The sequence below is a fragment of the Manacus vitellinus genome, unplaced genomic scaffold (assembly GCF_001715985.3).
Source record: "Manacus vitellinus isolate BGI_N305 unplaced genomic scaffold, ASM171598v3 scaffold_0_pilon, whole genome shotgun sequence".
NCBI classification, from domain to species: Eukaryota; Metazoa; Chordata; class Aves; order Passeriformes; family Pipridae; genus Manacus; species Manacus vitellinus.
In genome coordinates, this window is record NW_021938789.1 from 7,525,605 (window position 1) to 7,552,268 (window position 26,664).

A 26,664-nucleotide genomic window follows, 5' to 3' on the forward strand; every position below is an offset into this window, starting at 1 on the left:
ATATAGTTACATATACCTTCACATTGTCTCTTTCTCTAAACTAATCGATCCAAAACGTTGATAACACTTGAGCTAAGCTGCAGTTTAGCACAGTTTTGTGGTTCAAAAGGCAGGCAGTGACTTTTCAGCATTTCACAGCTCCTGGGAACAAATCAAGATGGTCTCAGGTCTCACCACAAACATCTACTTGATGAAACACAACATTTGCCTTGCAGGAACAACTGACACATAGTTGGGCGGTTTTCATATATGTTCAGAAAGGTCAACACATGCAGTTCAACACAATTAGAGCAAAAGACAGCTAAGCTATAAATTTTACAAGAAAAACAATATCTGGCTAGCTGTTGTGAGGTGATATTTATGAATGCTTTCTCTCACAGCCAATGATTCCATCTCTTAAGCTGGCTTCCATGCTAATTTAAGAATAAAAAACAGGTTTCATCTATTCTTCTGCCCAAAATCACAGGACCTGAAAGAAGTCCTTTGGTTTTAGAGCAGTATAACTAAGAATAGCACATTGTACTCTTTCCCACTCTGAATTAGCTAACCTACCTCAGATATTTATATGAAACAGTGACAGTCCTTTTCCAAAGTCCGTGAAACAGAAAGTGTTTTTTCTACTGACTTGCAAATAACCTGCTGGAAGTCTCCAGCAAGGACCTGAAACACCAGAGGCATCTACAGCATCCCCACCAATGCAAAGCACTGATGAACACTCTCTGGCAACTCCCCCATGTGGAAGCCAGGCATTTTAACCTTCCAGAGCCTCACTGCTGTGCAGATATAGAGCACAAGGTGCTGCATTATCCAATACTATTAATGTGAATCTACTTGACTGCTAGCAGATTTCACATACAACTTGACTTTGATAATTTTCTTTTATATCAACTGAAACAAAGTTGTTAACATCCTCAAATGCATTCTTAAAACCAGCTATAGAGGGTGACTTGACCCAAGCTTTTTCAGGAATAGGCTGGGAAAGACAGCAGAGAGCTCATCTGGTTCTTTGGGCTTACTCTCAGAACAGGATTCATTCAAGCACTTAAGGAGCAAGGTGACAGCAGTGCTATTTTCTTCTACAGAGAGGCCCTCGATCTGTCCATGTTCTTCAGATATCTTCTGTTCTAACTGAATGCCAACATGAAATTTTTTTGTCATTTTCTCCAAGTTCAGCATTCATCTATTCAATTCAATGCTTTCTAATCTGAGACTTAATTGAAAAGCCGGATGAGACTACAGTGGGTCTACTGTTTAGGCATAATGTCTAGCACATTTTCAAAAGCTTGGCTAGTTCAGGGGCAGACTGCACTGCATCCTGGCTGACTGAGCTCCAAGAGGCACCAGTGGTTTGGATCCTGTCCCTCCACCAGAATGAATCTGTCCATTCAGAGCCTGTATTTCCCTAAACAGAGCTGGATAAATTTTATTTCAATATAATTTTCGAAGTCAAATTAAAGGTCAAAAGGCCCCAAACTATTTTCTGTTGACGGTTTTTATTTTACACTCTCCCAGTTCAGCAATGCCTAAAACACCACGTACTGCATAGTATGAGATGTAATCCATGCCCAAATCTGAAATGGGGCCCAAGATAACCAAATAACTCCTGGGAAGAATATGTGGGGTATCTCCTAATCAAACTTTTCACTTGCCCTTTAAGTGATAGAGGTGTTTTTTTAAAAAAATCTCCTGGGATGGGAAAACAACTTGAGAAAGGGTGTTTTGCAAACAGATTAAAGCTTGAGGTAATCATTTATCCTAAGATCCTCTATTACCATGAAGACTTCAAGACACTCTTAATTCCTTTTTTCTTCTTTTTCCAATGCAGTTGAGTGGAGAACTTTACCCAATACAGGTGAACACTCTGTTTATAAACAAATAAGCCTGTATCTTATATTAAAAACTAGGAAACTAAACTAAAGTTAGAACTTTAAGAATGGTCAATAATCACATAAACAAAGTGGGTACTGGTTTGTAAAGAATTACTGAGGAAAACAGGCAGTATAACTCATCAGCTTCGTTCCATGTCTGCCTGGAGTAATTTCCCATAATATAAACACATTTGTTATGTACTGTACAAGAATTTTTGACAATACTTCCAGATAAAAATCTTACTCTTGATCAACACATCATATTTTCTGTAGTTTTTTTCCACAATGTCAAGCATGTTTCTTAAAGGAAAAAGGAAAAAGTATTCTTTGTATACTGTTATTATTAGCATTCTGCCAACCTATGGAGACTTCCTTGGAATAAGCCTAAACTTCTTTTAAGTCTCCCGTAGTGTATGGTTTATCAGTTGGTCACATTCTCTTAAAAACTTTTCTGAAAGCATTATTTTGAAAAAGTTATGAACAACACCCTGAACTTACCCTTTACAATAAATACCAGCATAATGAAAAGCCATTTATTTTCACCACATAAGACACCAAGTTTCCTTCATTTCTTCTATGAATGATTTCTGTTTTACTTTTTATCATGCTAACTTCTAAAACCTTAAGGTAAACACTCATAAATATGGTCCCATTTGCCATTGCAGGCATGAGTTGATCAGTAAGTCACTGAAGTCAAGGGAAACTTCTCTATCCATTTTAAAATTCAGGTGATGCCTATTCAGTGCTATGGAACTGTGTTCTACTTGCTTTTTTCTTAATTTACATTATCCAAGTTCAAATTCTTCATTCCACTACAGAAAAGAAATAGTAGGACTAAAATAAATTTAAAAGCTTAATTAAAAATTGCTGAAAATCAGGCTGAATTAGACCCTATAAAGAGAACAAAGAGAAGCAGGGAGAAGGAGGGTTTCATAACCTCTTTAGAAATGTTAGGACAGGACACAAACTGGGACAATGCCCAGAAGCAGCAATAAGACAAGCAAAAGACAGTGCAGGTGTGACTTAGAAGACACATTAACACTTTACCTCAGTTGTCAGCAGTAAGAAGAAGCAGCACACAGGCACTGCTGAGAGAAATGAAAACAACTACATCCCATTTTATCTCAGGAAAAAACTTAAAAGAGCATTAAACATTTTAATTACAGGAGATCTGATTTATCACCTGCTCAGAATTGGTACAAATAACGTGTCAAGATGGTAAAATTTTAATTTTAAACTGTCACATTATGGATATTTGCTTAGGCTGGAGCATGAAAACCCTGGCTTTGATGTATTAACAGAAGACAGTTAAATAGTAGAGCAAGTTTGACAACCATAGACTCATTCAAAGGTTGACATAATAAAGTGCAAACCTGCAGATATAGAATGTTGGTGGGGAGTGGAGTAGGTAAAGCATGACATGGATTTATCAACTGCAAATGAGACAAGATTAAGCTGTACTGGAATACAGTAAAGCAAATACAACCATGCCAGAAAATCATCAGCTAAAGTAGAGAAGATGAAATTTACTGTAGCCATCAAAAGGTGGAAAAGAAACTGGTATGGGGAAATGTTAACAGGCACTGCTGACAGCTGAATTACTGGTCCATATCAAGCTCAATGACCAATTTAAGCACCACTGACATTTAATATTTTCAGCAATTAGGAAGATTTTTATAAGATTTGAAGACTGTCAACACAGAAGAGGTTAACAATATATATATAGATGAATTTTAACAGGGAGAAATGAATTGTTCACATGGTCATGCAACAGAGGTGGGAAGAAGTGCTGTACTGCTCTGGACATGGACACACGTTTTTTGAAAGATCTAATGAGGCCAATTAAATATCCCAGTATGAGATGGATGACAGGATCAAAAAGACTCAGTAAGGAAATACACAACTTTGACAGGCTCTACTCTCTCTGTCTCTCTCTAAATAATTTCCCAGAAACATAGAATGACTTGGGTTGGAAGGGACCTCAAAAATCACTGAATTCCACTGCCTCGCCATGGGCAGGAGCACTTTTCACTAGATCAGGTTACTCAAAGCCCCATCCAACCTGGCCTTGAACACTTCCAGGGACAGGACATCCACAGCTTCTCTAGGCAGCCTGTTCCAGTGTCTCACCACTCTCATAGCGAAGAATTTCTTCCTAACATCTGTTCTAAACCTCTGCTCTTTCAGTTTAGTTGTGATGGGCTTACTACAATGCTGAACACTTTATAAACAGCAATGACCTTTTTTTATACCTTTCTTGTGTAAAATTACAAGTTTTACCCATTTCATATAGGGGGAGCAAAGAGACAAAAGCCTCTGGCATCCAATGCAAGATACTGGAAATAGCCAGGAAATGGTGATTTGGAAGTATCTTCATTTTTATGTTTCTTTAAGAAGCAGGAACACATTTAAAATTTTAGGCAAAATATAATCACAGGCACAGATAAAAAGAATTACATCTAGTCTAATTTCTAGATGTCCTGAAGCATCATGCCTCACCTCTTGCTGTGGCTACAGAAGGATACTGTAGATCTGGTATTCTGTGTCACATCTGCCAGTCCCCACAGGGACACTTAAAGCACCCATGGGCATCAAAATGATATTATCTGTCTTTATTCAAGTAATTGAATTTTGTCCTCTCTCACAGACACTTGGCACGAAAACTTGTTATATCAATGTGGCAGTTTGAGCCACAATTAAAAATCTAAAATCCAACTTCCAAGCTTCCCCCACCCCTTCTCAACAATTTATCCTAACACCAGAGAGAAACTTTCAGGCCAGAGGCTTCTGTAGGGGAAGGGGGAAGTATATACATTTATTTACACAAATAAATACTATACAAACTAAAGGCAACTATATATATATATTACATTACTATCAGTCAGTCCTTTCAAGCCCCTCCTTTAACTTTAGTCCAGGAGCAGCCTTTAAGGCTGATATGTAACACAGTCTGCCGTGGGAGTGTTCTGGGCTCCTGAACACTCCCTCCTCACCAAGTTCCAGCAGTTGTTTGTTGTAGTCTCTCCTCCTCATGAAGTCTGAGAAAATAGCTTTGAGTCCTTGCTCTCCTGCTGCTGGTGATCTCTCCCTCTCGGTGTCCCACCTTGGTTCGTAGGCTGCTGCAGTGTAGCTTATCAAGTGTACGTGTCCTGGAATCCTCATTCCTCTAAGTCAGTTTTTGGCTGCCTCCGGTCAGCTTTGACAGGCAACTCCCGAGCCTCTCTTGGCCCATCTCCAATTTTGCCTGGGATTCTTCTCCCAAGCACCGAGTTGATTTTATCAGCCTGTCCACTTGGCTCTGCTCAAGTGCTGAGCCTTAAAATCCACCCCCACCAGCCTCAGTGTAGTGGGGGGAAAAAAACCCCTAGCCTTGGCCACAGGCAGCTCGGTTCAGTTATGCATGGTCCCAAGCATCCCACAGCTGCAGGGGGGGGGAAGAAGGTCTAGCCTCCTCCCTCTTACCTCAGGTGCTGTGAATCTCTTCCTTCACAGCACACACTTCAAATGCTGACTATAATTCTAGCCAAAGACTGAGTTGGGGGGTCGCAGGACTCCCCTCTCCCACCCGGAGAGGAAGAGAGGGAGCCCAGCCACGCCCTGGCCTTGTCCACCTACACGCAGCAGACACCAACAGCAAAACAACCAAGACTGCACTGCCAACCGTTTCTGGTGCTGTGATATAGGATTTTGAGCAGAAGCGAACGACATGAGTGGTGATTGGCTCTCCAGGGAACACTGTCCTGACACCCAATCACCTCTGAGCCCCTTGAACTCTCAAGGGGGGCCAATTTCAAACTATGACAATCAGAAATATTTCATTTTGCACAAAAAAAAAAAATCACATCCCTGCTCAGAACAAACTGAATAAACTTACTTGGGTGTGCAAAGCTGAGAAGACTGCACAAGTTCAGCATTTCTCTGTTAATCTGCTACCATGCCACATAAAGTACTCCTAAAAGTAAAGGACAATCACACTGGCCTGGGGCCAAGGACTGAAAAAGCACTGAGATGGAACTAATTTCTTAGCATTAGAACTGTCTTTTCTTCCTTGAGTCAAGTGTATGGCACAGTGGTGATGATCATGAGGCAGCTGAGAAAAGAGTACTTTCATAACTCAGGCTTCAGACCAGCTACTCAAGCAAGGTGCAGAACAACTACCTTCATCTTACCTTGTACCACTCCAAACACTGCTTTACAACCTCCTCTGGCTGCAAAGGACACTAATCTCGCAGTTACACCCCTGCTGGACACACTTTTCTCTTTGCATGACCAGTCCTGTTACCCCCTTTGACAAAATGTGTTTCAGTAGCATTGTTACAAATTGCTTACCTTCTCATCTAAAACATAGGCAACCCAGATAATATGTGCATTCTGCCTCTGTTCTGCACCCACATGGATATTTATTTTTATATGTCACTACTACAGGTATAGCTCTGACAACAAGATTACTCAAGTCTCAGTATCTTCCCAGGTATTAAACACTACAGAAAGACACCAGACTTGAGGCTGTACAAGTCTAATGTAAAATTCACAGAAGTCGGTGGGAGGTTTTTGCTATTAAGTAAAACTACCTTTGAATCAGGACTTAAAACAGCCTTGAAAGTGGCTGGCATCTGAGTGCCATGATTTTCCTTTCATTACATTGCATGTTAGATCAAGTTGTACATACTGAGAGGGAGAATTAAAGTATCTGTTACCAGTTTCTGAGATGTTTTTGGTCCAACTTTTTATCGGAGTAACAACTAGCTTTTTACTCCACGCTTACATGGCGCAATTTGTCTTCGCTGTTTATTCATTTCCAAGAAAAGTGAAAATTTCAGAGAAAAGCAGTGGGAAACAATAAGCTTTCAAATAGTTAGCAGCAGTCAGCATATATACTTGAGCTTCTTTAGAAAGAAATATTGGAGGGTTGGAGCTAGGCAAAATTCCTGACAAAGTTTCCTTTCAGCAATGCATGTAGACTCAGGTTAGCTTCCATAAATAATAAAATACAAAATAGTAAATTAAAAAAATTGAGAAGGATAAGATTCAGTTTCTCAAATGAGCGTATAGTGTCATTCTGATATCCTCAGGCACCTTTAATGTCCCCGTGGGACTAACAGATGTGACACATACAACTCCAGAGACCTGCATCCTTCTGGGGCTGCAGCAGGAGGTGAAGAAAAATGTTCCAGGTCATCTAGAAATTACATTAGATGCAAATCTTTTTTTATGTGATTATATTTTGTCAAACTGAAGTTATAAAAGACTACAGTATATCAAGGTTAAGAAAAACAAACAAACAAGCAATCATAAAAATACCCAAAGCATGTTTCTTGATTTAAAACCAACTGATATAGTTGAATATTTAATCTTTTTTCATGGCAACAACTCTTGTTTAGATTAAAAAAAAAAAACACAACTCATTTTAATTTGACATTTCCTTCAAGTTTGAAAAAAACCCTCACAATACTAATCAAGAATATACCTCCTGATTTTTCCCTTTGCCAGCAATTTCAAAAGCAAACTAAGAAACGCAGGCCTAGAAAATACACCCAAAATACTCAATAGACTGTATGCTATAGTACAATGCTTGACCAATTTACTACAGCATTAATATCCAACTGTAAGGGACAAATTTACATCTTAGGACATGAATTTGCAATAATGGTCAATTTTACAAAGTACAATGGAAATTAAAACTGAAAAAGGTTTAAACGGTAGTTATCTCCCCAGTGAGTGAAACACACTCAGAAGGAAACCACAGGTCAAATAATTTTAGATTTATTGCTTAATAATAGGTCCATAAATATTATCAGATAAAAAGCACTAAGGAGATAGGCAACTTTACAACATTCCTTTACTCATAATCTTTTGAAGCATAATTCAACAAACACAGGGTAAGATAAGGTTCATAGACAGATGTTGCCTGTTATTAGGTCAGCTACAATAAGTGAAAAAGCTCACCTTTTTAAGTCTGACAAAGAAGCAGAAAGTCATAGTTTAAATATTAGTATAAACAAATGCTCTAAGCTTAATTACACATTTTAACTATGCTTCAGTGGACCAGGAGAAAGCTGCATGACAAATTACAAGCAATTGCTATCAACTTCCATAACATTTTGATGTCTTTTTTTCCTTCAGATCTGTTGAAGGACATCTTTCCATGAAAGCTTATCTACTGCTTTTCCAGCTGACCTAATTAAGCAGAGTACAGCTACGTAGAAAACTTAAGAGTCATATGAGCACTGTTTCAGCTGTCTATGAGAAAGCAGTCCTCACCGATGATTAACTTGCATCCAAACATCTGCCATGAAGTCTTTTGTTCAGCTTGAAGTCTAAATATATATATATATCTCCATAGTGCTCTTTCTTCTATAACCACACTTTCATTTCCACATTCAGACAAATCCTCTCCTGCAGGATGTTCTCCTTCCCAAATGCAAAACTGCAGTATATCAATATTACATATGGCCAACCAGCCATGTGTTGTTAAAATTTCAGGAATTGAAGTCTCACAGCACAACTTTAATGGACTGAAACTCATTTGCAAATATGAAGACACACATCTGTTTTCCCATGCTTTGCTTAATGAGTTCTGTACAGAAAAGGGATGAATAAATACTGCTGTGTCTGTCTTGGTGAACCAGTAAAAAGTTAATTAATAATCTCCAGTAAATACATAATCTCTGCTGATCCACAACAGATATTAACAAAATACCTCACTTAACGTGTCCATTAGAAACACATCAACACCTACCACAACCCACCAACAGGGCCGGTGTAACAGAGTAGAGCTCTTCCCATGGGTACTACTGAACTATGAATATGCAACAATCTAGAAGGTCCTGGCAGTGTTTCTGCACCTTTATCAGCACAACTAAGGCTGTGTGCATGGTATCTTCCCTTGGCTGCATCCACTAACCCTTGGGTGAGGTAACCTTCAAGCCCCTGATCAACAACTCACAGCTCGTATGAAGCGCAAGTACCTTGATAAATGACATGGAAATTGCTTCAGCAATAAGGAACTTAGTGCCTAATGTGTTACTGTGAAAAGAGGAAGGAAATTTCCCACAGCAAGAAAAGAAACAAACCCGGAAAATATCTTAAAAAAGATTGCCATCTTCAAAATTGCTACCTCAAGCAATTCTTAATTGGCAGGCCTAGGACCAGTTTGCAGGAAGTGCAGGCAGGTTTCCATCAAGACAAACATAATCAATCCAGGCTCAGAAAGGCATAAAACCACCTGCTGAAATTGGTCAATGTCTGAATAAGCACCAAAACATTTTCCTGTTCTGTTTCTGGGTTTGTTTGAGGGGTTTTTTTTGTTTGTTTGTTGATTGGTTTGGTTTTTGTTTGGTGGGGGTTTTTTGTTTTATTTTTTTTTTTGTTTTTGTTTTTGTTGTTGTTTTTTTTTTAAGATTGTCATTCAGAAGCTGTTTTTCTGAGCAATTCTTAGCAGACATCATCATCATCCCCTTCTGGTTTTGAGCAGACACCTACAAGCACCAACATGTCTCCTGTATCCTTAGCAGAAGTTTTAAAACACTCTTCAGGGAAGAGTTTTGCATTTTACTAAAAGGATATAAAGTAGCTTTGCTTCTATGCTCTTAAGAAACACTGTACAAGCTCAGTAGTCCAGTGAATTGGTAGGGACCAGGGTAACTTGGAACCACCTTTTGCAAGTCTGACTCAATAGCAGAATAGTTTCAAGGAGTAGTTGAAACCACCTTCTATAAACTTAGGCAAATCCTGATCAAATCCTGATCAAAAAAACCCACAAAAAAACTGGGGAACAGAACTAATAAGCCAAATTCCTAGTTTATTTTTCTCATGTCCTACACTAACTTTTTCTCTTAAGATTTTACTCAGAACTAGCAATTTATATCCTAAAATGTAGCCAGATGTTTGAAATTATCACAAACAGGACACTTCAGGAATTCAAGTGATCCTGGAAAATGCTAAACTAGTAGATGCATTTGTCCTACTCTAATGGAAGCTACAAACACCTTTTTATATTCTGTAAACGGTATAAGGCATAAGCTGCTTTGATTTCCAAGATTGTCCAAGCAGCTGCAAGAGTTCACCTGTCTCATTGCCACAGGAGCTCTCTGTTCTATACTCTGAAATAAATTATCACTCATATTTTGAAAGAAGAATAACTATAACCAGTATCGTGGCTCAAGGGGAAGATAAACATACAGAAGAAAATAGCTCACAGAAAAATGTAAGGAAAATGGCTGATTCATGCTTTGTGTTATCATGCTAATGTGTAAGATTCATTTCAAGCACATCTCCAACAGACCACTTTGTCTTTGGTGTCCACCTGCAGGCTGCAGGTCCCTACAGCAATTCTGAATTCCTTTCTTTATTCATCTGTAATTTGCTGACAGTTCTTAAGGAATCCTTGTATCGGAGTCAAGAGTCTTAAGAAGAAAGATCAGTTAAAAAAAGAAAAAAAAGGGAAATATCACACTGAAAATGAAGCTTTGACAAACAAAATCAAAGCTTTTTCCAGAACAGCCTTCAACTGAACAGGCTGTAGAACTACCTATTCCATCACTGTCTATTTTAGTGCAAGTGAAGGAGTACTTTTAAAGGAATGTGGTAAAGCAAAATGAGAATTTCCTATATAAACATTCCCAAATACACAACTATCTATCACATTAAACACATCATTTTTAAGAGGTCTGTTAAGAAAAATTAGAGTCTGACACAGTATCTACAGAAGTTTTTAGTTGATGTTTTTTAAAAAAAATCACAAATATTTCTTTGCAAGGTCCACTCATGCAAAGAACTAACTTGAAAGGGACTAATCACAGAGATGCTTCCTTATTAGGTACATAGTACAGTGTCTATGAAGTTCATTTTCCCTTTCCAAATTTAGCTCAATTTACTGCAGAAGCTGATATTGATATTTATAGCAGTAACAGAATTTCTTTGCTAAAATAATCAGTTGTGTGGAGGACAGTTTGGCCATTGTCACGGACCTATTTCCAGCTAACTCCTTTTTTAAAAAATAGGTAATTTCTAGTCAGATATGTATTAAAGCTGTTCAAAATCCTCAAAAAAGTGTAATTTAAAATGAATTCATGTTCCTTATATGACAAAGACAATGTCTAATTAATACAGTTCATAACCATAACCACTTACACAAAGTTTTGCAACATAATAAATTCCAAATGTATTTAAAGAAAGATTGAGAAAAGTCTAGAAAACACAGCATGTCACTTTAAGGCAAATTCTAAGTCTTCTCAGGTGTACTTTGTTTTTCATTGCTTTGAGTGTTTCCCCAGCATGGGGTTACCCATAAGAACTGTTTAACCCTGACTTCTCCTCAATAAGCCCCTTCCCACCTCTGATAATTGCTGCTCCCTTCTGTACCTTGTATTGCTTGACCCTTTTTAAAACAGAATGACCAAAACAACTTGCAACATTCAGGAGATGGACACATCAGGAATTTTATGTTGTTCTGTTTACTCTATTTTTTTTCCCCCTGCAAACACTTACAGCAGTAACAGGGTTTATTCAGCAAGTCTTAGGATGCAAGCAGAGCAGGGTTTTTAGGATGACATGCTATCCACTATGAAACAGTGCAACATTGCAGTTAGACAAGCTCCTGGGTGCATTACCTAGAAACACTTGAAGTCTATAAAATAGGGTTGCTGAAGTAAACCTAAAAAATTCTATTTTTCTGTTGGCCTACCTATGGCAAACAGCTGTTTGGTCAGAGAAGCAGCCAGAGCCAGCCAACCACTGGGGTCAGCTCCAGAGAAAACAACTGCAGCTTGGCAAAGCTTTACACACCACGCACAGGAAAGGGGGCTCAAAGCAGAAGTCTGAGGAAAACCTGGCAACAGGCAACAGTTTCAGCTTTACCTGCCCTGAATACATACACATACCATAAAATTTTTTTTCTCCCCTTTCTTGTATCTATACACAGATGAAAGAGATAGAGGCTCTAGGTATATTAAAAAATATGAACATTGTAACTACTGAAAAAGTTTGCATAAACTAAATCCTCTATCATTTAAGGAAAGATTAAAGCCTACCTTCATTAAACAAATGAACCAATAGAAGAGACAGTCTGTGGTTTATAAAATTTAAAAGATGTTTTCATGCTAAGGAAAACCTGTAGAGCACGACATTACATGCAGGAGAAACTAGATGAGATAGAATGATACCTAGAGTTACATGTAATATGCCATAATCAGGCCAGATAATATTCCCCCAAGACAGTAAGTGTAAATTTGAACTTTCAAAACTGAATTTGACAACGCACTGGTCTTTGCTTTGCAGGGATCAATCTTTTAGGAAAAATGGGCTGGGTGATTCAATTGTAGAATCATAGAAACAGAGAGAATGGAAACACCTGAAGGGCAGTGTTTGAAGAGTTGACAGATCTGAGACCTCCTTATCTTAATGTCTGTTTTTTCCTTGTCAGATACATGGAAAACTGCACACATAATACAATCAAAAATTAAATAATCCTGTAGCCAGTAGCAATAATTTGGTGCTCACATTACAGCAGACAACATCTCTGCACACCTGTGGGCCTGCACCAAGTTGTCATTTATAGTTGCCATGGCATCTTGAAGAATTAAGAACTCTGGTTTACAGAACACTAACACAAGATGCTAGCACATGAAAACAAGCACTCAGCTCTCAGCACTCAGCGTGGTGGAGAGAAGCAGGTCACCAGTACGTAAAGTTATCATGCTCTGTGCTCTGATCACCAGCTGGCTTTATGACTGTGTAATTTACCAAACCTCAGTGGAGACATAGCAGATATAGTTTTCCATAAGTTATGGCCTACAAGAATCAGAATCCTGAATAAAAAGCACTGCTGGCATATTTGTATGTGAGGGAATTAAGGCAGTGGAAAGAAAGAAAGAATATCAAGTCACTGTAGCATTGTCACAACTCCAGCTTTTCTCCTTCAGATAATCACTCTTGCTAAGCATTGCATGCTAAAGGAGAACATTCTTCAGACTTGGTACTCTAAAATTAGTACCTTCGGAGACAAATAGGATAAAAGTCTATATATTCAGAATCTAAAAGAATGCCTGTATTTAGATTTTACTGCCATTATTGGATTTATTTTTTTTGCCTCAAGTAACACTCACAGCTTCAGAGCTATTTTTATCATAATTCCACATTTAAAGCAACACTTTTGTATTTGATAACAGAGGAAGTAATCGCTTAGGTTGTTAATAAATGCTTGTTAACACTATGCCCCCCTGCCGACACAAACACTTCCCTTTTCTGTGAAGAGACTTCTACAGAACCACTGAAGGCAACAACCTCATATAATCCACAAGAATGCATCAAGCTCCAATTTAGATCTTAAATTTTCTGCTCAAGCTACTTCAGCTGGGAGTCTGTTCCAAACATCACTCTGATGAATTTCTGCATGCAATTATTCACACAATTATTATAAAAGTCATTCTTGTAGCCATATTGTCCTTGAGATTAAGCCACTCTATTCCTTCTGCAGTTCTCTTCCTTGTGTTTACATGGTGCAGTCAGTTTGTCTCCCTTCCCTCTACCTGACCACACAAGCAATGTTGCTGTTACCTGCTCTTACAAGACAGAACCCCAGCCATGCTGAAAGCCCTGCTCATGTCCACTCCTCTTCCAACAAATCTCTTCTGGTAAGATGCCCAAATCTGGTTTTGTCCCTCCTTTCTTCAAAACCATCACTGCTTAGATACTACAGTTAATAATCTCTTAGATATTTGCTCAATTTACAAGTAATAGATAAATGACAGAGCTCAAGAGAAAACTCTTATGAAACCATGACAGAAGACATGAATTTGTAACTATTATTATTATTTACAACAAATTCTGATAGGAAACCAACAACCAACCACAGAGCAACAAAATAAAAACTACGTCCCACTAAGGGAGGTTCAATGGGAACCACATAAAGCTGGTGAATAAAATCCTGGCTTGACCGAAACCAACAGAGATAAAAAGAAAAATACACCCACATTCCCAACTAGATAATTCAAGTTGCTTCCAATAATTTTTCTGGAAATATGCTAATTCACATCAGCCAACATGCTGATGTTATCTATCTTGAAAAGAACTAATTCTACGGATAAAGTGTATTTCTTCTTACATAAATTAATTAATGTCTATCTTTAATAGTGTAATATTAATTAACTTCATACTAAAGCAGGTTGTAGAAGCAGTCTCCATAATTTGGTAGCAGCAACAATGGGGATGAAAGGAAGAAATAAAAACAGCTGAAACCAAGAGCTGAAACCAAGAAATCAGTATTTCCTGTTCAAAATATCCCGAAGACCTAAGAGGGAAAAAGAATTCGCATGACACCTCACCTTTAAAAGTGTATGCATGTTTTAAAAAAAAAAACAACACCCCAAAAAAACCAAATTAAAAAAAAACCACCTACTACATTAGGGCTGACATATATTCTAAACAATCTGATTGGCCTCTTGACATTTCATACATTCATTTCCAACAGACTAATTTCCAAAGCAAGAGAAGGCAACTCCATAGAAGCCACCAAGGAAGGTCAGTAAAAGCCATTTAAAGCTTTTTTCTAAAAAGGGGACAGAGGAGAAAACTATAATTCAATAAAGGGTATATTGAATCAAACTGTTTGTCTGCAGGAGGGCTTAACAGGATAAAGGAACAGAATAAGAGAGCTGGTCCAACAAAAATAAAAGTGTCAGGGAGGATGGCATTGTGTATTTACAAAGGAGCTGAGTTTGGATGGATAGAGGAGGAAAAGCTCACTTTTCCACAGTTTACTACTTCTGCTGGCTGTCAGAAGTGATTCTGAGTTCAGGTTTCATTGTGAGAGGATACAGATATTTCCTCCACACTGCACTGAAGATTCACCTCTGAAAGGAAAGTATCTGCTTGGATCAGATGACCCACTCTGGTTCCTTCTAACCTTAACAATTCTGTGATTCTGTATTTCCAAGTACCAGCCATAACCAACCTCGAGTTCATTTGTTTAGAGCAATGATGACATCCAGTGGTCACCAAGTTAATCTCAGTCTATGACAGCAAGACAACCTATTAACTGAAGAGATAATCTTTCCATAAAGGTATATATTAGCTCTGGTTTTCCACCTTATAATCTAAAAGAAAGAGTGCATTACAAGGAACACTCTAATAACCAAGTAAGGGTCTTCCTATTCAGGTTCTCATACGAACTCTAACCAAGCCTTTTTCAGTCCTATCTCACACTGAAAAATCACAAATCAAAAATGTAAAAGCTATTAAGCATTTCCCTGATACTCAAAGAAACTGTAAACCATCAAAAATAAATGTACATCAAGAAAGGGGAGGAGGGGGACCTGCACATGGACACACACAAGCCACTCAAACTGTTAAAACTGCTGACCACATCTACCAAACTTAGCCATATGTACCTGCTTTTAGAACACATGGAGGAAACCACTTTTCAAAGTGCTTCAAAACAAAAAACCCCATTGTTTCTATTTTCCACTTTTGTAAAGAACTCAGTCAAAATACAAAAAATATGACACTTAAAGCACACTTGTGTTCTTTGACAGAAAAGATGTGTTAAGTACTTACTTGCCCAAATATTTCTGGCAGCCCCAAAACTTGACCAGTGAAAACACCAATGCAGATGAAAATTGCTGTGACCTGACCCAATGAACCACGGATTTCCTTAGGAGATATTTCACTCAAATACATGGGAAGAGCACTTAAGGAAATTCCTACAAAAGAAGAAAAAAAACCCGTATATTAAGTCAAAACTTCTTTTCATTATGCCAGGTATGAAAAAAATGTCTACTGGAAGCAGTCTGAGCACTAATCTGCTCACTAGAGTGGCATAAGAACAAGCAAAGAACAGAAATATATCTGTCCACAGACAATATGAATTATCTTCCCTGTATGTCTAATTACTCTTACACCATTTAATAATCATTTGATTGATTATCTGTTACAGATCTACAGAAATGTGCGTAGGTGTTATTTGATGAGGAGCACCAAAGGTTACTCAGAGATGAGAATCACCAGGAGAACAGATTTGATGTTTTAAATTTGCTCATCCCAAAGCAAACAAAGTCGTGTTAGCACTGGTGTGGGTAAGGAAAAAACCGCAAACCAATGTATCTATCAAATAGAGCAGATACTGTCAGGTGAAACATTTTTACTGTAAACAGTACTAGCAGATATTCCTCTCAATATAGGTTTACACCTGCAATGAACTCTGCATAGTAGGCAGAAAATAAGGGTGAGGTGGCTGCTCAAAGCCAGGAAGAAACAATTGCATGATCCTAGTTAGTACAATGACGATATTTACATAGCTCCAGAAGCTTGGTAGTTTGGTGGTAACCTAGACAAAAATTAGCAGTCAGCACCAAAATGACTCATAAACTTCACATCTAGTGACCCGAGAAGTTGCTGAGACCCTTACTTTTAGCTGCAAGACAATTCTAGTGCTGCAGTGCCTCAATGGTTTACTTTTAAATTGGGAAGACTATATTGCTAGGAGCAACTGAAGATGTACCAAACCTTCCTTAATCCTGCTGGTATTAGCATGGAATCCAACAACTTCTAAACACACAGCAACAAGCAGTGTTAATAAATAGGCTATACCCTCCTAGCTAAAGGGTTTTCATGGCATGAAGACAGATGAAATCTACCAGGGTTGGAAGAGGAAAAGTGGGAGAACAACCAGGATGGATAGCAGTAGCTGGCTTTCATTCCAGTGTCTTCTCCAAACATCAGATCCTTCAGCCCTTAGTCTGCTGTTTTGTCCCAGTGAAATCAGTGTGGCTACAGCTAGTCCCTAAAATACCTCTTCAATGTAAAGAAAGTTCTAGCTGGGGGAGAGGAGGAATTTTATGTATGGCACAAGCATTTCAGACACGTAGAGCATGACCAAAGCTTACCTGCATCAACACCCATGATAATGCGGCCCAGTATGAGCATTTCAAACGACCCTGCCAGCAAGGAGAGGGACATCAACAACGCAGCTGTCACTGCAAACACATTATTGAGCAGCAACGTACATTTCCTAAAAGGAAAAGACAATTTATGTAGAAAACCAGCACCATGGCAGCTAAATCTAGTCATATTCCAAGCATACTAGGCTGTTATACTTAAACATTTATGAATAAAAAGTTCCTAACAAACACTGCCTCTTAGATGTTGTGAGGTTCCAAAGTACAGCACTATATCCAAATGTATACAGTTTCAAACCTATACCACAGCTTTAAAATAAAACATATCATAGCTAACTGAAGAGCTGTACTTCAAAAGCAGAGCAATTAGCCACTCTATGCATCCCAAGCACCCAAGTGACATGCCCAAGATTCTGTATATGAATATAAACATAAACAAACGTACTCTGGGTAGATGATGTCTAGATGTACGGAGGAACTGTAGAATATACTTTAAATAGCAACAAGCTGATATAACTACAGGCATTTTAATGCTACATATGTTTTTCGACACTTTGAGAACTACTCAACACTGACATATTTATGTCATTATAATTCATCCTTAAATCCATGATAATGAAAACATACATTGAGGAAAATTACCTCCTACCTGTCGAGTTAGAAAAAACACTTGGGCTCACATGAGTAGTAAAACTCAACCCTTCTCTAAAAATTGTTCAAATGAACGAAAATACAGATTTACATATTTCTTTCCCACTTTTAAATTTAAATAATTCTATAACGGTTAAATAAAAAATTAAAAATATTTTTCAAATAAAAGAAATATTCTCTACGGAAAATTATTACTTTGTTAAAAAAATTTTTAAATCACAAAAATGTACTTTAAAATTTTAAAAACAGGAGGAGTGAGAAGAAAGGAACGGCACAAAGAAGTTGTTACACACTGACCCTGACTCCTTGCTCTGCCCATTCTCTCACTGAAGGCACTGGGCGTGATCTGCTGTGGCACAAAAAGGAAGGAGAGGGACCTGGAGTGATGCTCAGCCTGGGAATGTGGCTCCCTAGCAGTGGTCTAAGCAATCCCTTGAACATGTTGCTCTGGGTGCTCAGGATACACAACAGCAACTGCTCTTCATTAGAAGAAGAGAATTTAAATTATGAAGCGTCAAAGACACAGGGGACTTAAGCTTATGTGTGTGAAGGTTCCCTTTCAAAAAACTACTCTATATCTCTCTTGAAGTAAGTAGGGACTAGTAATTTGGAAATTATGTTATTAACCTTACAGCAATGTGATTCAAGTGTTCTTTTTAAAGTCATACATTATTTCTGACTAATGCTTTTGATCCCCCTTAGCTCATTATTCTGTGTCAGTGTAAATGGAGCTCAGCTTCATCATACATACAACCCTCCAACCTACACTTGAGCAACTTAAGAGCAGAGTATTTTATTGTTCTGTCAACATTTCACAATGTGCTCCTCAATAACTATAATGGCACATCAGTCTGAGTTCCTAGACCAGAAAAACACACTGCAGTGTGAACAGTAAACTTAAGAACCACTCTTTGGTAAGTAGCCTTTATCCACACAACCCTTTGCCATCTGTACTGTAGCGTTCATACACCATATCTATAACAGAGCTGTTTTCGTGGCTTAATGGAGATAAACATAATAAACAGGGGCAGAATCTGCAAGTGTAAAGGTCTGCCCTGGAAACACAACCAGCTCCAATTGAAGTGGTGTATCTATGACAGAGATCAGCCACCACTTTAACAAATTGCATGCAAAGCTGTTCTACTCTTCACTGAAAATTCAAGCCTTCTTTGAACTAATTTTTTACTTCACTTTATTTTAATGAAGACTCAGCAATATTCTGGGAATTAATCTGTCTTAATCAGGCATAGTTTTATATATTACACAAGTGTGTAAAAGCCAAATTGATGATTTGGCAGAAGAAGATGAAAAACTAAAAAAAAAGAAATAATGTGCCTATGAAAAATATTTAAAAATTGAAAATCAAATGGTGAAGTGACAGAATAAATTAATGAAGAATGGATAACAGCAGAGAATACTGACTTGCTGTAAGCATGAAATGGAAGAGCTTGAAAATATACTCTTTGAGGTGAAAAATGGGATATGGAAGAGTTGGGAGAATGCCAAAGAGACCTAGGAGAGTACAATCGGTCAAAGGGTACAGAAACAGTCAAAGTGTAAAACACAAAAGTAAGAACAGTGGAAGTTAATGCTTGTATTTAAGCCTCCATGATGATGTTCTCCTGTGATTTAACTGACAAAAAAGTATCAAATTATATAGAATTTGCAATTAAGGAAATCCAAATGAGCAGTTATGATGAATACTACAGTGGAAGGGTTTTTTCACGCTCTTCTAACTATAGGTAGTTAATGAATTACCTTTAAAATTCTCTTTGGAAGACTGTATGAAACAAAAATTTGTCAGAAATATCTAGTCAGTACCTGCAGCAAAAATGCAAACACACACCAGCACAGACATTCCTAAAATACTCATATTCTCTGTGGTCAAGACTTGGTCAAATACTGCATTGTATAGAGCAGGGACAGTATCCCCAAGCTTGGCAAAGACCAAACATGAACTTCATCCTAGTTTAGTTCCTCAAACTCTATTTTAAATTGACATAAGGAAGGAAAAATGTGCAAATTTTCATTACTATATGACAACAGATATTGTTAAGAAGCAAACGAGATATATTGATGGCTTTGTTTGTTTACAGTAAGGTACTCAGCAGACTCATGAAACAAGAATCTGCCAGTCCTTTGTGACATCTTTTCTATTTTACAGTATTTTCCTTTCACATTCTTGACAATGCAATCTCCTTGACATCTCAACCCACTGTCAGTTCAGAGCAAATGACTTCTTTGACTTAAAGGATACACAGTAAGGCCAGAGAGAAAGGTACCAATTTCACTCTTGGAAATTCACATCTCTCAGAAATGAGCTTTCATGATTTAAAGATACTTTAATTTGCATTCTGGTGAAGAGGGTGCTTTTCAAAAATAAAAGTAAAGCCTTCTAGAGAGACTAAGTGAGAAACTGCTCTAGAAAACACAAGTTTTGCAGTACACTTACCGTCCGAAGAACTTCACAATTGGGGTAACAATGATGGCACCCACAAGGCCACCAATGGCAAAAATAGAAACAGTTACAGACCAGAGCAGCGTCAGCGTGCTTTCATTCACTGAGAAGCCGTATCTGCTCTGCCAAGTTTCATTGTAAAACTTCTTGATATACTGAAAGAAAATAAATAGTAATAATACATGTAAAAAAAAAAAAAATCAGACATTAAGAATGCGACTGAGGGAAACAGAATTAGAAAAAAAAAAATCAGCCCAATAGCTTGCTTGCAGCAATCACCTTTGCTCTCCTCCAAAAAATGGACCCTCAATTCTAGATGCAACTGCAATAAAACTGAATCAATCAAAACATCCATATGTATAACTGCATGGTGGTCCCAAAAAAGGTGGGGAAACGGCAGACACGAATGTCCAGGACCATCTCACTTTTTAGCCTTCAGTGTGATAGAGTTTATACTCTTTTTCTGCTTTCCTCACATGAGCACAACTGCAGGTTTTTGAAGGATGCTTTCTAACAACTTCTCTGTATTGTCTGCAGAGACATTGCCTGTTTACTTTCTTGTTAGTCAGACTTCCTCATTTTTATGCTGCTCCCATTTCAAAATCAAGGACCGTTGTGTCTGGTGCTCTGACGAGGATACAGCACCAGGCAGCTGCAGTCACTCCAGCAGGACACAGCATGCTTGTGAAAAGCTCTCACCTGTTCTCTGTCACCGCTTCCCAACAAGCTCTACAGTATCACAAAATTCAATCTTGGCTCTTTTCCCCAGTTTCTTCTCAGATTTCCTTCAGCATGTAATAGCTCCTAAAGTATCCTGGAACAGGACTCAGCAATATAAGCCACAACATTTTCCCCATTCAAACTAGGAATTTCAAACTTTAGTCTAGCCTTGGACACACAGAATATTTGATTTGAGGACTTCAGTTAATTTGAGTCACCACCTCTCCATCTGCAAGATACCTAAGAAAGGTGGAGGTAAAAACATACAACTTTCTGTCTTCCTTCTATCGAGTTTCTAGTAGACCTCTTGTGCCTTGAATTAAAAGGTGGGCATGGATATTTCTCCAAAGCTATCTTATGTGTTTCTAAACAGATAGAAAAAAAAAACACTTAAAAAAAAAAAAAGAAAAGGAAAAAAGTCAATTTGATGCTTTGTCTATTTATAAGAATCTCACAGTAAGCTTCCAAATGAATCTGCCAGTAAATCAAGTAGTACATCTTATCTCTTTAACACCAATACTCAGATTATATTTAGATTCAGAGATCTTGTTTATTTGAAGTTAATTACTGATAGTAATGAATACTGAGAGAAAGCCCTTTTACAACTCTATTAGCATTTCTTGCTAATGATAATGGTTCAAAATAGTATCCAATTTATTCTCCCCCTGTGTTATGACTAATTTTCTCATCATATCTTTGTTATTTACAAGGAGACATAAATAACTGGAAATATTCAAGAAAAGAAAGTACAAACTACAACACTCAATAGTAACATACAGATGCTCTGACATGTACAGCACCTGTGTTTGGATTCCCATTCCCAATAAATTGGAAGCTAGTAATACATAGAGGTTTTGAGGGGAAGAACATGAAACAAAACAAATCTGATCTAACAAATTCACTGGATTTTAATCCATTTAATTCTATGGAAAGGTTCCTTTGGGATTTTGATCAGGTGTCTCAATAATGTTGAAGTCATAAACCTGTATACACAAATTTTAGCCCCTAATCAAAGCCAACAAGAAACAGTAGCTGATGCATTATCAGTATCTTATTTTCTCAACTGCTTCAGTCCATTACAGTAGTAGTGCTAGAGTGAGAAAAATAAGAGGAATGTAAGGGATATATATAGTTATATATATATATATTAATCTAATGGGTACATTTTAGATATAAGGGAAATATTTTCCTTGTCTTACGCATAGTTACAAAGGTCACTTACACACAGTGACCACTACTGAACTGGCTGACACAGCAGGCTGTACATTTTTGCATTAGGAATTCAGAACTGCAGCCCTCCCCAGGAGGAGGGCAAGTGCAAATCAGAAAGTAGCAGAGGCTTTGCTTCCTTGCATAGAGCACAAAGCACATCTTTGTTTCACAGGCCTTGCCTACAATCCATCCATGAAATGAACTGCAGAAATTCTGCTCAGAAAAACACAGCTTCAACTCATATGCAATTAAATCTTTTGTCTTCCTACTGCCAAATGCTCCCATAATTTCATAAATTATGGTAGCTCTTTGAACAAGCCCATGGACACTTCTAATTCTGGGTTTCTCGGGAATCATACCTGCAATGGGCCACTGCTCTTTCCCACAGAACAACAGGGAGCTGAGTTGGATGCAATCTCAGCTCTGAGCGGAGTTTGTACAGTTTATTTCCCCCTTTCAGCGGTCAGGAAATTGGATTAACTCTACCTTATAAGATGACGTGAGGTAAAGCTCAGCGAGAACTACAGGAGTATTTTTCTGGAGTTTGATGAGCTGACACAATTTGCAACATCAAAAGAAAACGGACACAAAAATTTACAAATAGTTCTTCAACTTTCCAGCCTTAAATTAACTTCCCCCTGTAGCAGGGCTCTTCATCCTGGAATGAGGTCAAGCAACTCAACAGGAAAATGCCCTATTTGCAAATCTGTCAGTGGTGGGTTGAGAGGGGGTCCAGGTGCTGCTTTTGGTATTGAATTATGCCAAAACCAGTCTGGCTCATCAACCCCAAACCAACATACTGGTAGTGAGGCAAAGATATGACAGATAAGATGCTAAGCTGACCTGGAGACATGAGACTGACAGTCAACCACTTTATACTATAAAACTCCAGTCCACTTTCATATGACAGGTTCTTCTAACATACTCTTCCTGGAGTGTGTGGAGATGCTCTCTGGAAAAGGGGACACCCATTCAAGGATACTCCTTGAGGTTAAGAGAAAGAGATCTGCCCACATGCATTGTTGAGCTGTTACATTAATTAAAATTTAATAAAAATTAAATTTTGCTAGATTTAATCTAATTGCTTTGAGATAATTGCTTTGATATAGTTGCACTGTACTATACACTACTAATAGTTTTAGCTTTTCTATGGTGTTGTAAATAGTTCTGATTAAGATCTTTTGTCTGATCATTTGTCATAATAAATAATTCATTTTATATAAATATACCTGGTTTGACATCTATAACCCTACGGGTCAAAGTTGTTCTTAAAACTGTTGACAAAGCCTGGGGCTAAGATTGTTTGTGATAACTGATATTTTAATGAAATCACCACAAGTTTTGCCTAATGACTCCACAGTACTCTATTCATCAAATCTATCCCACATATTGCAGCCAACAGATGGTCAACCCAGCAGTTTTGAATTCAGAACCAAACAAGACATCACCACAAAATGCAGGAGAGGAGGCCTATTATTTAAGGGGAAGCCAGAGGCATTATTTTTAATATTAATCAACGGGAATGACATGTTGTGCAACCCTCTAGAACTGAACCATGTGAACAGAAGCTGCTGAACATGTGCATACAGCTACCAAATACCTATTAGGCAGATATTAAAAATACCATACAAAAGTGTGCAAGGAGATTTAGTATTCGTCTGGGCTTGGCGAGAATGAGAAGCAAACCACGTGCACCCATGCACCACAACAGTGGCATCTAGATTCCTGATAGCTACTGGATTTATGTGAAAACCTCATGGAGAGCAGGAAGGTTTCAGGCAAAGGAAAGTTATTGTATGAGATGTAATCTTTTTCTACTGTGTAATCAGGAGGACTATAAAGGCAGGATACTGAAGAGCGTGCAATAGCTGGACAAGGCTGCCCTCTACTGACATTAAATTCCATTTTTGTCAGTCACTTACCACTGCAGGAGCGTTCACCACCGAGAGATTGTAACCATAAAGAAAAGATGACCCAAAAGCACCAGTTAAAGAGGCTAAAATGAGGCTCCCAGACCAATTCTGAAAGACAAAGAAAAGATGCAGCCACTGTTAGCATATCTTAAATTAATGTACCTCAGGTTTTAAACACTCCTTCTGCTATCTTGCATAGTTCCTGCAGGCAGATGTCCTTGCTGCAGAATAATGGCCTGAAACACTTCTCCTTTCTCAATCTGAGAAACAGTAAATTTGAAGTGACAGCATCTCAGTTAACATCTACCAAGGCATAAGTGAACATTTGAACTTCTTTCAACCTCACAGAGTTTTGTTGCAAGCATCCTACTAGCCCCCACCATTAAAAGTAAAATGCTGCAGAAGCATAATCTCAGCAAAGGAAATTGTTGACAATATTTCACTAACACAGCAAAGCAAGGAGTAGTGTATATGGGATACAGTAGGACTGTGGGTAGACCTGGCTTGGGTGAAGACTCATGAGATGGTGTGCCTCCCAATCCCACAAGGATGAAATTGTGACCAAAAAAAATTTAAAATGATGCCTACAAACTAGGTTTTGTAACCCAAATGCAAGTTTCCGACAGTAATTTGCTGCCACACATGCTCTCCAGCGGAAATGCATTTACCCTTTTTTGCTAATGACACACTTGTACCTCCCCCTTCTCAGGCCTCCTCCCTTCATCCTCCTCATACTGTTTTAACCAACCTCTGCAAACAATTTCTTCTTCCTCATCAGCTGTAGTATAAAAGGTAGAACTGCTTTGATCTGAGAGATTTTGCATTTCAGGGTCCTTTCCACCTACCCCAGTGTTACTTTCTGCCACTCAGTTCTCCTGCTGGATTACAGACCGTGGCAGAAGAGCCCCCTGCCAGCCAGTCCCAGGAGACATTAAAGTTAGTGCTTTGGTGGCTGGTCAATTGCAAATGTAGTTTTGTAGATCATGAAGGATAACTTTGAACATGTTAAAATGGGTGGCTTTTCAATGTGTTTTCAATTAAAAAAAAACCAACTGTGATAAGAATCTAGAATTTCAAGCACAGCTCACTGTCAGTTATGCCCAGCTTCCTCACTCACTGAAGCTTCAACCCTTTCAAAAGGAGACAGACCTGCTTAAGCAGGCTTGAGAAACTCAGGTTCAGTTATATCACTCACAACAGGTTAATGAATCAATGCATTCTGTCAACTGCACAAAGCTGTATGTTCACTTTAGAAAACATGCATGTAGCTAGCACATGGCATAGCAGCAGTGACAGTAGACTGGAACAAGCTCCACCAGCCTCATGGGCACAACAGGGCAAGTGGCTGTAAGCATGTGCCAGAGCTCACGTTCCACGGTCAGTGGGGACTCACTGCGACCTGTGAGGAAGGACTGAGGTACCTGTGTGGTCAGGCAGGGACTACAGAGTACAACCTGGCACACGTGGGATCTGCCACACTCATAGCTACCACTCCAGAGGGCTCAAAATGTACCCTGTAGGACAGGGGAGTGTTTTTAACTTCTTCCGCATGATGTGAGAACCTTCTAAGAGATTACACAGTTCATTAACCAGCCTGGTTTTGGTCAGGTCAGGAGGAAGTGTGCAGGGGGAGAAAAGCCTAGTGTAAGAAATATATCCTGCTGAGATCACTACACAAGGCAAATACAATTTCTTATTATTAGCCAGCTTCTTAAAATGACTGTGCCACACACACACACAGAGCTTTGTGCCATTACTTTGGTAACAAAATGTAGAAACTTTGACATAAGGCTTTATTAACTTCTGGTTACAACACCTCATATTAGGTGCTTATTATTTCTCTACTATGCACAAGCATTCCTAGACTTAGGAGAAATTGCTACTACTCTGAATGATTCATTGGGGAAAATTCCTGGTGGTCTACCAGGCTGCTCCTGAAGGGTTCACAAACGATGAGCATGAGTTCACAAGTAATCTTGATGCAATATTTCTAAAGGGCTCTACTCCAACAACATTAGACCATCAGAAAAATCCTGCAAGTAAAATGATTTGGAACATATAGCCTTGGGTTTATTAAAAATTCCAATGAATGCTTAAGCCTTTTAGCACAGGCAAATTATATGCACATAAGGCTAAGTGGAAGATAATGCAAGGCAAATCACAGAAGTGCTTAGAAAACCCTACATTCATAATATTTTCAAGTATTTCAAATAGCTGGGTTTAGAACCTACTTCAATACCATGAATTTTTTAAGTATACTGCCTGCTGCAGAAAACCTCAGACTCACTCTATTCAGAGGTTTTGGAGCTTGGAACATGAACTTCAACTTCTCCATGACCTGTCTCTTCATTCACTATTTTAAATATTTGCTCAGGTTTCAGCAACTCCAGATAAAGATGAAAGCACAATGAAGCAAGAATGCAAAAAAGAAAAAAAAATGTTGCTCAAAAAAATATTAACCCTGTGGCAACATTTAAAAAAAAGGAAAGAAAAAAAACCAACCCACAATGTCTTTTACAATCGCCAGGAAACAAGAAGGCAACCACGCCTCCTTCACAGGTGTTCCTTGTCTTCACAGCCATGCATGCGCTTATGCGTCCCTGCCGTCAGCCAAAGGGCACATAGGTGTGACCGTCACCACAACAATAAATGTTCAGTCAGGAACGCTGCGTGACAGTTCACAGCAAAGACTTCCAGGTAACCGAGGACTGCTTACTCGTGAAAGCCCTCATTTTCGGTCTAATAGCAATTCCCAAGGCACTGTGCTCTGAAGGTGCTTTTCTCAACTCTAGTTCTTGGTCAGTGTAATATTTGTGCTGGCTACCGTGGGTCTCAGATTGTTTGGGGTTTTTTGTTTGTTTGTTTGTTTTTAAATGCATGACAGTTTGCATTTCAGTTTTCACTTCAGTTTTCAAAACACAGTTTAGAGTAGAGTACTGTACTTTGGT

The 26,664-nt window shown here is 38.4% G+C and overlaps 1 protein-coding gene across 1 annotated transcript in view; it reads right to left on the reverse strand.

The window, feature by feature from the left end:
- Nucleotides 1–26,051, reverse strand: part of SLC2A9 (solute carrier family 2 member 9) — a 71,578-nt gene extending 45,527 nt beyond the window's left edge. The window contains exons 1-5 of the mRNA XM_029962059.1: nt 26,004–26,051; nt 23,726–23,824; nt 19,866–20,026; nt 16,751–16,875; nt 15,423–15,568 (exon numbers count right to left, since the gene is read on the reverse strand). Coding sequence (XP_029817919.1) covers nt 15,423–15,568; nt 16,751–16,875; nt 19,866–20,026; nt 23,726–23,824; nt 26,004–26,051 — 579 coding nt within the window. The remainder of the gene's footprint in view (nt 1–15,422; nt 15,569–16,750; nt 16,876–19,865; nt 20,027–23,725; nt 23,825–26,003) is intronic.
- Between the last annotated feature and the right edge of the window lie 613 nt (nt 26,052–26,664).